Source organism: Primulina huaijiensis, chromosome 1, assembly GCF_012295235.1.
Source record: "Primulina huaijiensis isolate GDHJ02 chromosome 1, ASM1229523v2, whole genome shotgun sequence".
Taxonomy (NCBI): Eukaryota; Viridiplantae; Streptophyta; class Magnoliopsida; order Lamiales; family Gesneriaceae; genus Primulina; species Primulina huaijiensis.
This window is the reverse complement of record NC_133306.1, coordinates 25,223,598-25,235,824: the sequence shown is the minus strand read 5'-3', so window position 1 is coordinate 25,235,824 and position 12,227 is coordinate 25,223,598. Positions and strand designations below refer to the sequence as shown.

The following is a 12,227-nucleotide window of genomic DNA, read 5'->3' as shown; positions in this document are numbered from 1 at the left end:
TAAAAAGAAAAAAAAATCATGTGAGGATTTTATTGACAAGTTTCATCCTCAACTTGTATCTCAATGTTACGTATATTGGATCATTTGCTTATCACATATCGTGTTACAAAATAAAAAAGAATATGAATCAAAATAAGTATTCTGCCATGGTCATTCTTAAAAAAATGCATTTCAAAATATGGTCTAAATTGTGTTTATAGATAAGGTTTGGAGATTTCCATGAAATAATCTACTTAAGGTACTTATAAATTATCATGTATGGAATTTCGATAAGAATAAAATTGATGGATAATCATTTTATTTCAAGAAAACACATCGAAGGGAAAAAATGAAAATTGATGATAAGCGTGTAATAATTTCTAATGAAAAATACATACATTAATTAGGTAGTTGAAAATCTGCATCCTAACTGGTTGGAAATATTGTAGGCAGCCTAGCCTATTAATAATAGAGGTTGCGAATCATTAAAAACCAATAAAAGCAAATAAAAAAATTACACGACTACGTTTAGGCTGTGAAACATTGTGTGTTTCTTGCATTGTATTGTCCTCTGAAGTTGGGTTTTTAATGTATCTTTAAGAGGAGAGACGTAAATTAAGTCCAACCAACCAATCATTCTATCTTTCTTCCGTCTTTTTTCACTGCAGAAGATTGAACGCACTTGCAACATATAAATATATGCCTTAATATGATCCTATTCCCCCAAATGTTTGTTTCACTATTATATGATGTCCTTGGGGACCTATTTCTCCCTACACTAACTTCCATTTTGCAAATCTTGACTAACACTACCAAATACAACAAATATGAATGTGATTCAAGAACAAAAGAATAACACCATGGATGCCTATAGGTTCGGTGAGACCCCACTTGAAGTTAGTAAGTCACAGTCTTCTCAAGTTAGATATATCTTCGTCGACCCTTCTGTAAAATAACACATAAGCGGCCGAAGTCTTGATCTTGTCCTCAGAGATGGGAGATAGATGGCTATCGTCAAAGTCGTACCACAGATCACCACCATGCTGATATTACCGAATGACATGTGATAAGTACTAAAAGTTACCTTTTTTCACCCAAAATATACTTTTCCTCATCTTACAACTCCCAACAAGATCATTACCTTTAATTTCATGACTCTAAATAATACTACCGTATTATATTCAAACCCAAAGAACTATATTTTAAAATTTAAAACAACACTCTACAAACCACTCAAAAACGATGTATTTCTAAGATGGCATCACAAACTCAACAAATCTTCTTAGCGCATTATAGTCTTGAAAGAGAAGAGATGAAGTGCAAAAAGAAAACAAAAATCAATAAGTTAGAGAATGAAGGTACACTTACGTGGACAAACGCCGTGTAGTGACCGCCTCCCATACTTCCATAATGATTGCTAATAGCATAGAGAATATATCGGTTTGAAGATCGTGCACCCTTCTGATCTATATAAGCAGACATATCAAGGTCATGGATGGGGAAATCTACAAAGGTTTCCAATTTGTTCTTCAGATACCGGCTGTAGGAGAATCTTTTCAAATGAATCACCAAAATTTCTGGCAGTCTCCAGAGATCCAATTTTTTACTAGCTTGACAATGTTTTTTACACACCGGGCAGTACCTAAAAGGGCAAATGGCAGATTAGAAAAATAATGAGTGAATAATAAGTAAAAACAAAAATGCTTACCAAGCTGGAAAAGATTACAGAGAAGAAAATAAATGGATGCCAGAATGTCACATATAAATTAATGTGGACAAGAAAGATCAACTTATGTCACACTAAATGATCTACCTTAAGCAGGTCGTGAAGTATTATTTATGGATCTTTGCAAAAATCCACCAGATATGACAACATATCTCTAGTTTCTTTATATCCGCTTCTTCGAGGTAGCTAACATACGGCGCCACTACCAGCTAAGAGTTGCAATGAGAACTAATACCAGCAGGGAAGAATTCGCAGAACGATGTATCCTAAGTATGATAAGATTCTTCGTATTCACCTTATTAACAAGATATGCCACACAATATAATCTATGTAGCAAAGTGATGGATAAAAAAAGGAAACCAGAATAGCTCACTGACCACATATCTTCAGGTCCTAGAGGCTCCTCCTTGAGAAATGCTTCTAGGCATTTAAACAGAGAGATAGACTCTTGTGGTTTTTTTGTAAAGAAACCAGACTTGAAAACTTCAGGCAGCAAGCTAAGAGGCTGAACACTGTAATGCTTCAGCATTGACTCTGACCAACATGCAAGCACATTCAAACGTGTGGGAATGGTCTTCAGATTCACCGGCTCTTCCATTGTAATATCTGAGTCTCTTTCTATTCCCTTTTCATCTGTTATATAAAACTGAAACTTGGTGCCACGCGTAGAATCAGGCACTTCTGTACTAGTTGTCCCAGAAAGTTCAGTTAGTCTAGGATTTTTATTATCCTCCACTTCCACCTCAGTGGCGTTATTGTCTGTGCTGCCACAATTATCAATAGATTCTTCATCTGGGACCAAGAATGGAGCAATTAACTTCGTATACACTTCGAAGATTTCAGAACCAGTGGTGATGGTTTGGCGTACTACAAGAGGGAATCCAAATGCCTTCCAACTTGAGGACAGTTTCCCGAAAACAAATTTCCTGCAATAAATATTAATTAAACAGCTTAAATTTAAAAACCAAAATACAGTCAGACGATAAATATCGCAGAAGCAACTCTTTCTCCATGGCAAACTGTACCAAGTAAAAGTATAAGAAAATCCACAAAACACATTCATTGCAAGGGATTATGCAACCAGGTCAAAACTAACAATGACAATAATCTCCATGTATGACATCATATATAACTGGTAAAGGTAAGGTTCATCAAGACATTGATGTGCAATGTCCAGATGAATTTCTGACTATCAAAAAAATTAGAAAACCAAAAGGCCAGGTGGACTCAGCTAACTATACAATTAGATTCCTTGAATGTTCAAATCCTGAGCAACAACAAAAATTAGAACATGAATAATTAAAAACTCATTTGCACCATCTATCCAGAAGTTAAAAAATAAAAACTCGTCTTTGCCAATAGATGGCCATAAAATTGGCAAACCAAAAATACAGGCATATCCAACTGTACATATACATTACATGCAACTTGCACGGACATGGGTATTAGTATTACTATCTGCTAAACTTCAAAATGAGCATGCCCTGACAATTAAAGCCACCAATGAGAGTATTCATTCACTTTCTCAGTTTCTGTTGAGTGCTCAGAGTTTTAATGAAGGGATGAGGTGTAGAAGTAAACCAACAATAAATTTTTTTAAAAAAATAATATTGCAATTTGAATCTTATGTGCTTGTTATCAATCATCTTAACAAAAATGACTGGGAAAAGGAATACATGTAACAAGATTTCCTTGCTAATGCTATTTCAAGCAGATATCCCATCCACTGTTTACATTCCTGTTGAACCACCACTGTAAAACCAAAAACCCTAAGTCATCTCTGTTAAACAATGCTTTGTTGTCCTTGCCCGCCTAATTATAATCTGCGTACAATTTCAAGCTCAACCTGCTTATGACGTTATGCATTGCTTCAATGTGGAATAAATAGGTATGGTTCCACCTAAACCTCAGTATGGCATTTGCAAATTTATTATGTTAAAGTTAACTTATGACCTCTTTTTATTCATCAATTGATGAAATAACAAATGCTCTCCATGTTAAGCAAGTAATTATTATAGAAATCACGAAATGAAACAAATAGCAGAAGATGGTGATTAATGGCTGAATCAGAACTATTGTCTTGTTGATTCCAGCAAATCAAGCATAAACCTTTTGCGTAAGCATGTAATATACTATACATGACAAAATATAGACAAAGAAGAATGCAGTTTGGACTTACTCTTCTATTTTCTGGTGCATAAAGACAATCAGAGGAGCTTCCTTAGCAGCCTTTGGCAGCCTATAAGCTATTAGTTGATCACCATCTCTAATTAAAGATAATGAATCAGTCGGCTCCTCTAGAAATCGTATTATACGGTTGTTATATATCTGTAAAAAAGTTTATTGGTCTTAGAGCTTGAAATATGAGAATAAAAAGGAGAATAATAATAAAATCGCCTAAAGGGCGAAAATAAATATAACATAGTGTGATAACTGTTGTTACCTCGGCAACCAAAAGCGTCTCGTCGACCCCCAACGAACATGCTGCACTTAAAGCCTGAATTAAATCTTCAAGCTTTCCATTCTTCGGTACAGAAACAGTAAATGAGGATGGCTGAGTACTGCCATCAGTTTTTACAATCGTCAATGTCATTGTCCGAGTTGTTGATGATGGCAGTGGTAATGACAGATACATGAATGGGTCAAAAGTAACAGACACCTTTCTGCAAACTGGGCATACTAATGTTGATCGATATTGACCCTGAAATGGCATCAATCAGTGGGGAGTCAGACAAGACTAGAGAAGGCATCCATAAAGACCATCAGCTAAAAGAACATTCCTCTGCCTATCTCTAAGAAGTGAAAGTCAAAAGCAGCGTGGTGAAAAATATAGTTTTCATGGTTAGACAAAGAATCCAAAAATGTAGCGTGATTTTACTATTAGGCTATTATCCTTAATGACAATTAACTGGATTTGTGATTACTGAGACCCACAAAGAGAATAGGCATATAATTTCGGCTCAAGATCGTAATATCATTCCTTAACAAACAAGAGAGATTATTAATGAATACTCTGCATCCAAGACACATAGTTCCCTTATTTTTCAAATGAAAAGGAAATGGCAAAAAAAAAACAAGCAAAAGCAAGAAAACAACTGAGTTAAAGAGACACATACTTGGCACAAATCAACAATTATTGAATCATTGCGAGCCAGATGATTCTTCCAATATTCATCAGCCACTTCTTCATCTGGTCGGCCATCAGATTCCTTAGCTTCAACATAGGGTTTGCACTTCACACGATTCAAATCTTCATGGAGTCCATCCAAAAGAAATGCTAAGAGCTCCTACAGTAACCAAGTGAAGTGAAAATATTATATTCTTTCCACTTTAATGGAATACGAGCTTGAGATAGTTCAGACAACAGGAATAAAAATATAATTTTAAATTTTAACAGGGGAATAGCACAAACTTGAGAATCATGCTGATTAAAACCACTAAACTGAGGAGCGAAATGAGCAAGCTTCAACTTGAATGTTCTTGGTGCCACTGGTGTTGCTCCAGGAGTCCACAATTTCTTCAGCAGATCTCCAAAAGCTGAAGCAATCTCACCCTGTTCAAAAGAAATGATATTATTGTTTTAATTAATTAGATCTATTTATCACAAGTCATGCAAGTATGTAAAGAAAGCACAGTTGCAGCAAGACATACACGGAAAAAAGTTATATCACACAACTATTACAAATGTAGAATCACCTTCTTAAATGATTCCGAAACTCAGAAGTGAAAATTCAAAGGACGACTGTGTAAGAATATTTTATCTGGAAATGTCACTGACTAACAGACAATAGTGTTCATTTGAACAATAAAACATTAATCAGAAAAGGAAACAAAATTATTCAATAGTCTGAATACAATGAAGTTCTAACACCAAAGAGAACATACATTCATGCCCAATGGGTTCTCCGAGTTTATTTCTCTCCTGTAATCGCCAAGAAAGTAGTCAACAAGTTTTGGTGTGTGCGCTAGACACTGAAGAGCACTGTTCATGAAACAAGTATTCCCCAGGTTTTGCAATCCAGTTAATCCCAAAGAGCCAGCTTCAAAGGAACTTCCAAAAATAGTAGAGGAATGGCGCGCAGAACTAGAACTGTTGTTGATAGCACTCCCATTCATCAAAATTGAAGTACCATTAGTATGCGGTGCCAAATCTTCTTTTTTAACTCCTCTATTTCTAACAGAATCTGACAAGCCATAAACTTGTAACTCGAGGAGAAGCTACATAAATTAACAGAAAAAAAAGTTAATGAACATGAAAAAAGTAACATGAGTAAAGTGTCAAGATAAACATGGAAAATTCAAGAAATCAGTTTTCAAATGTATGCATTGCCAGCAAACCACATCGGTTTGAATGTAAAGTCAATGATGTTCCCTCAACTCAGTGCACTCAACCCCTACAAAATTGACAGAGATACAATAGACCTTTAATGTAACAGGTTCCATCAACAAAAAAGGATCACCTAAGATTAAAATTGCATGCTAGAGTATGATTAACCTTTAAATTTGCAATCACTGCCAAGAAAAACAAAAAGAAGGGCGCGTAGGTGAAAAAACAGAGGCTGTCTCACCAATAATAAGTTCAGCATAAATTATTGTCTACCTAATAGTTACTGACGCAAGAGGGAACTCAATTACAGAGGATCCAATATGTCCTTGTCCATTTTCCCCTTCTTCCTAGTTTGTTTGGGGGTTAAAGGACTGGTCATTTACAAAAGTCGCAAACTATTTCCATGATGTTGAATGCGAAATTTTTCCAATCATACGCAAATTTATTGTTCAACAAATATATTCTCTTTCATCTCAGATTACAAACGTAAGCAAGATCCGCTACTCACATCCTGGTCTGTCTGCCTCTGAGACTCTTTCGAGATCTTATTTTTGTCATTAAGGAAAAGCAGTGTCGTCTGCCCCGAAAAATCCCAAACCCATAACTGCACATAGAGCCATCCTTTAAACCCAAGAAAAAGTAAAGTTACAGAGGTCAACAAAAAATTTAAAAAGAAATAAAATGCACTTACAGGATCAGTATCTACATTGAATATCTTGCAGGCTCTTCTGAAGCACTCAACCAAATTATCCTGAAATTAAGACAAAAGGGATACTTAACATTTAAAGCTAACGAATAACAATTAGGTGGAAAATTTAATTTCAAATCTCTGGGAGTTAATAGAAATGGATTGCTGTACACGTGGGCTGCTAATATTAAGTGATCATCAATTCAGACAAATTAATGCAGCATTAGGGCAATAGACAAATCATTCTTTAAACTCGTTTAATATGTTAACAGTTTTACAAAACCAATAATGTCACATAAACGGCATGAAGAAAAAATCAGAAGCATAACTAAAAGAATACTAAATCCCAGAATCCAATCCACAAATAATCTCTTGTTTATTTTATATATAAAAAAAGGATAAAACAGCATAAGCATTGCACTTCCTAGGAGTCCTCAACATGCTTGTTGCATGACCATGCAGCTATATTTGAAATGTTTGGTTGAGATTATGGTCATGGTTAATGATGCATAAATAGAAGATATAGAAAATCATTTATTTTATCTCTATCCCGTCCTCATCTATTTTTTTAATATTACTATTTTCTCACTCCAGCAACCGGTTCTAAATGAAAATTCACCCAGGTTCATAGCTTCAAATAGAAGCTTGATTCATTTTAAGTTCGAGCAAGCATCACTCGATAATATGATTTCCTTCAGAGTGAATATTTTTACAATTATGGTAACTAGATTTGCACTTAGTGTAAACTATCTTTGTCATATTGTTTTTACAAGTATGTCGTGTAAATGTTTATAAACCTTTTTGCTTATTTTGACGGAAAATGCATTGGATTCTCTCTGAACAGAAAACCTTAGTTGTAGAGGATAGATATCCGACATATCTGCTTCTACAGCTGATGAGCTTTTGATGTTATTTGATGAACTTCTCGAATCACTATGCCTGGACAGGAAAAAAGGACAATTAAATAAAGTAACTTCATTTATTCCAAATGTTTAAAGGAATCATGCCGACAAAGGAAAATGTTCTTCTATATAAACCCACAACTCGCGTGAAAAAATGAAACAGAAAAATTTCCAAGTGCATTAGTATGGAAATTATCGATCTTACTCCAGCAGTTGACAAAGAATGTCAGGCAAGAGAGCACTTTTTTAATGTAGAAACACTTCACAAACTTAAAACAGCAAAACTTAATCACGATAACCGGCAGATTTCAGGCATGTCTCACGCCCAACTGGATTCGCATTAAGAAAGTCAAACAATGGAAATAACATATAAACCCAGGAGTGTTTCTGGAAACTTACTGACCATTTAAGTGTCTCTAGCCACATTTCACCAGGGACCAAAGCATAGTCCCTGCCAGATACCCCAACTTCACCATTTTCCCCACTGCGCAACAGTGAAGGGTCCTCTTTCTTAAGGTTAAATGCTATATCTGAATAGAATATATTGTTCAATATCTTCATTGCGCCGCCATAAGACGAAGCAGGGGATGCTATATACGGGATTCCCATTTTTAAATCTGATGAATAAGAGTCTTGAGCCTCCTTCCACCATCTGAAATAAACCCAAATGCAGTCACAAAAACAGTAGAAAATCACTTCTTCGAGAGCATGTTTTTGTAAAATAATCAGTTCATAGTCACCATACTACCACATATATGACAGCAAAATTGAGAGTCAACACACTCTAGGTTTCTTCAAAAATTTCACATAAACGGGGGTCAGCTGTCGAAAAAAGACTCATAATCTATCATCAATCCAAAGAGTGAGCAGCAGCATAGTATTTTCAGTAGTGCAATTAAATGAACAGAAAAAAGGATTAACAGCCAAGAAGTAAATTATAAATCAAAATAACTAATCCAAATAGGACCGGCAAGATGATTAATCCTGCCATCAAACCGAAATCCCAGAAACAGATCAAACCCTATATAGAGAACACACAAATAAATCCAAGAAAACACTTCTTTTCTTTTACTTTCCGTCATTTCAAGTGAATTTGGTCACAATAACAGTCACATTCTTTCAACAAATCTCAAGAATCATTTTACTTTGTCCCTTCTCCGAATCAGATTTGCCACCACACAATTCCTCCAAGAAAAAAGACTAAATTTATTTTGAACCAACACGATTAAACATATATACCTGAATGGGACTAAATATAATCTTTGGTCTTGATCAAAAGGCAAGGGCTCTCCTTCTTGCTGCAAATGAGGCTCAATATTCAAACTATCAATGGAAACTGCTGCTGGCCCATTATTATTATTATCACCGTTCTCCGTTTCTTTTGTGTCCATATGCATATATAGAACGAGAAAGACTCGGGTTCAGGAATGGCGGAAGCGATTTGCAGGATTGCACATCGAGAGAGAGAGAGAGAGAGAGAGAGAGGCGGATTTGCAGAGAAAAGTATTACTTACAGAAAGAAAAAAGTTACTATTCTGGGATTTACTGATTCTATATTTATATTTATATGATTTTTTTTTAAAATTACATTCTTGAAATTCATTTTTCTCAGGGAAAAAAAAAAATTATAAGGCAGGCTTAGAGATAGCACAGAGGGATATGCGGGAAAAGGTGCTTCACTGGCGCTGCTCTGTCTTTAATATTAACGTTGGATCTTGATATGTGACAAATTATTATTAATTATTCAAATTTCAGACAACTTATCATTTGAGTGAAAATGTTGAATTTGCTAACAAATCGCCGATGAAAATTCACTAGAAGCCTCTCGAAATAGTTTTAATTGAACACATGTCCTAGAAAATAACAAAAATTTTATACAGAAGTATTATTTTTCACAGTAATTCGAGTCGATTCATCTCATAAATATAAATTCATGAGACTGTCTCGGACAAAACTTACTCAAACGAATTTGGCTAATGATAGTAAAATATCCACTTACATCTTGATCCTAATATTTTTGTATGCATGTTTCCATATCTTAATAAGATCGGACAATCGACCATTCTCAAACTCATTGGGTATAGGCATAAGATTAATAGCTGGAAGATAAACAAATATCTTTTTCTCTCTCTTCTTCGAATACTTGGGCTTTCGTTGTAAAAATACACGAAAGCCCATCTAACAAAAAACGTAGGCCCATAGAGATATCCGGTCAAAAAGCCCATTGAAATCACGCTAGTCTTTTTCCTCCTGTACTTTGCACGATTGTACAATTTTGTGTGGTGCTTAATTAGCATAGTAATATTTTATTGTTCTTTCTTTGTTGGTTAACTTTCGTTCATGGCATGGTGAAATAATTGCTATATAAAATAAATTTTATTATACCATCTCTTGGTTTTCTATAAATCACATAAATTTTTGATATCTTCTCGATCGTTAATCATCTCTTGGTATTCGATATATTATTTCTTGAATAACCTATATATCTTATCGATGGTTTTAACTCTTGAAGTCGATGGTGATGTTCCAAGAAAGTAATATTTGTAACAAGAACGAGAGATTAAATTTAGCAGTCGTGTGTTGTGTTCCTCAATTTTTAATGGGCAAAAGGTCTTATTCATGATTTATCTCATTTTTATGGAGAAGAGTTCAACTCGAGCTGAATGTATTTTGGTCGTGGCACATAACCTAAACGTTGTACTTACCTAAATAATCAAAATAGAAACTCATTTGTTTATCGACACATATTACAACTGTTACGATCAGCAGCTTACCACTGAGCAAAAGTTATAGTTGTTAGGCAAAACGCAAATTTATTTTCTTATATTTGTGGTAGCGCAAAATGCATCTATTTGGGTACTAATGACTCGGTATATTAGGGCATTAGTCTGGGGAGATGAGTGTCTAACCAATCAGATCAAGTGACACAACGTCAACAACTTAATACACGAAAACTTTCAAAAAAATCACTCATCTAAGCATACTTTAAATCACACATGCATAACCAAACAACAACATTTGCTGCATTACTGAAATTCAAGTCAACGTGAGTAACAAGTAACCACATGAGAGCTAAACTGGAGTAACACATAAATTATATGTTACTCGTTCATCGATTAATATTTGATAAGGTTTTTTTTAAAAAAAATCGCTTAAATTAACAAAAAATATATATGATTTAAAAAAATATGTATCCAAATTGTACAAACATATAAAAAAAAAAAAAAAACATAACCAAACATTAGAAGAATATCCAATCAGCATATTCCTACCCTAACCCTTAAAATCTCCGAAGCAACAAATGCATGTCGTGTCGTGTTTTCATTTGCTTACGTTTATCCCAAAACTTTTCATCCGTCCTTATTTTTTCCTATATAGCAAATATTTATATAAAAATATTTTTTTATTTAATTTTATAATTAATATGTGGCTTTTGTTACCTTAGAGATCATGGGATTTTGTGATTTCATAAAGTATTTTTGGGGGAAAAAAACAATAATAAAATCTCTAAAGAACCCACTCTTAATAAATAATTCAACTTAATTTAAATATAAATATGTATTACTTGAACTTTTGGTACATGCTTTTCAAGAAATTGACAATAACATTTTTTTAATGCTTGTTTTAAATTGAGAAATGTGATTGGACTTTATATCTATTGTTTGAACTTTTAAATACTATGAAATTGGTTTCCTAAAATAATATTTGATAGGACATTTGATTGCTAAGAAATTTTGAAAAATCTAAAAATTTTGTTAGTTAAATTAAATATTTTTAGAAGATGTTAAATATATATGTACGAAGATAATTTGAGAAAAAAAAAATATATTCAATATTCTGCTAGAATTTCCAGCTATAGTTTCATATTCGATTTTTGAACTTGTTATGCCCATTAATCACTGTGAGCAATTACACTATAAGGCGTGTATGAGTGATGATCATTAACCTTTTTATTTGTTTTTTTAATAAGTGATTTTGTTTGTAATTCTAGTGATTTTAAATATTATAAGTTAAATTATCACTTGAAAATTTGAAAAAATAGTTATCAGAAAAAAAATTAATAAATAATAAATTAGTTGTTACAAACATTTTTCTGTGAAATAGATCGGAAAAAATAACATAGACCAAAAGTATTTATTTTAGAGATGCATTTCAATACTATAAGTAATATAATAAGGACACAAGGCACATAAATTTGATTGCAATAACAAAAAAATCATAATACCGTATCAGGTCGAAAACCATATATCGAATATAAATTAGAGTTTTTATTCCTTGCGGATTTCGGAATGATATTTTGCCTTGCCTAATTGAGTAAAAAAAAAAGGATGGTATGGCTTTAGGAATGCTATTTGTGGCATACACAAAATGTGATGGACATAAAGCTCATTAGGGTTTCTTGAGTTGTTAGATGCTCCCTTTGATGGCACTTGAAAACGATGAAATTTAATTCAAAACCATTCGTTTTACATGCATTTGATTCATGGGAATATTCTCGACCTCTTTTGTAAATTAATTATTTTTATTTTATTTGTAGAAACGTGACTATATTTTACTATATTCAATATTTTATATATATGTGGATGAATTATATATCTCTCGTAT

At 33.6% G+C, this 12,227-nt stretch overlaps 1 protein-coding gene across 3 annotated transcripts; it reads right to left on the bottom strand.

Annotated features, from left to right (window-relative positions):
- Positions 1 to 549: 549 nt before the first annotated feature.
- On the bottom strand, positions 550 to 9,159 carry LOC140988316 (ubiquitin carboxyl-terminal hydrolase 8-like). Of its 3 annotated transcripts, XM_073457349.1 has the most exons (14): positions 8,862 to 9,158; positions 8,026 to 8,274; positions 7,828 to 7,951; positions 7,518 to 7,659; positions 6,724 to 6,783; positions 6,541 to 6,636; positions 5,591 to 5,923; positions 5,118 to 5,258; positions 4,822 to 4,992; positions 4,149 to 4,406; positions 3,885 to 4,033; positions 2,083 to 2,631; positions 1,348 to 1,621; positions 551 to 1,022 (listed from the first exon to the last, which is right to left on the bottom strand). In XM_073457349.1, exons 4-14 carry the CDS (start codon positions 7,596 to 7,598, stop codon positions 885 to 887), a joined length of 2,250 nt encoding a protein of 749 aa, XP_073313450.1. In that variant the 5' UTR covers positions 7,599 to 7,659; positions 7,828 to 7,951; positions 8,026 to 8,274; positions 8,862 to 9,158; the 3' UTR covers positions 551 to 884. The 3 variants fall into 3 exon arrangements, with proteins under 3 accessions (XP_073313446.1, XP_073313450.1, XP_073313453.1); XM_073457345.1 differs by lacking the exon at positions 7,828 to 7,951 and having other exon boundaries at positions 550 to 1,022; positions 8,862 to 9,159; XM_073457352.1 differs by lacking the exon at positions 7,828 to 7,951 and having other exon boundaries at positions 8,022 to 8,274.
- Between the last annotated feature and the right edge of the window lie 3,068 nt (positions 9,160 to 12,227).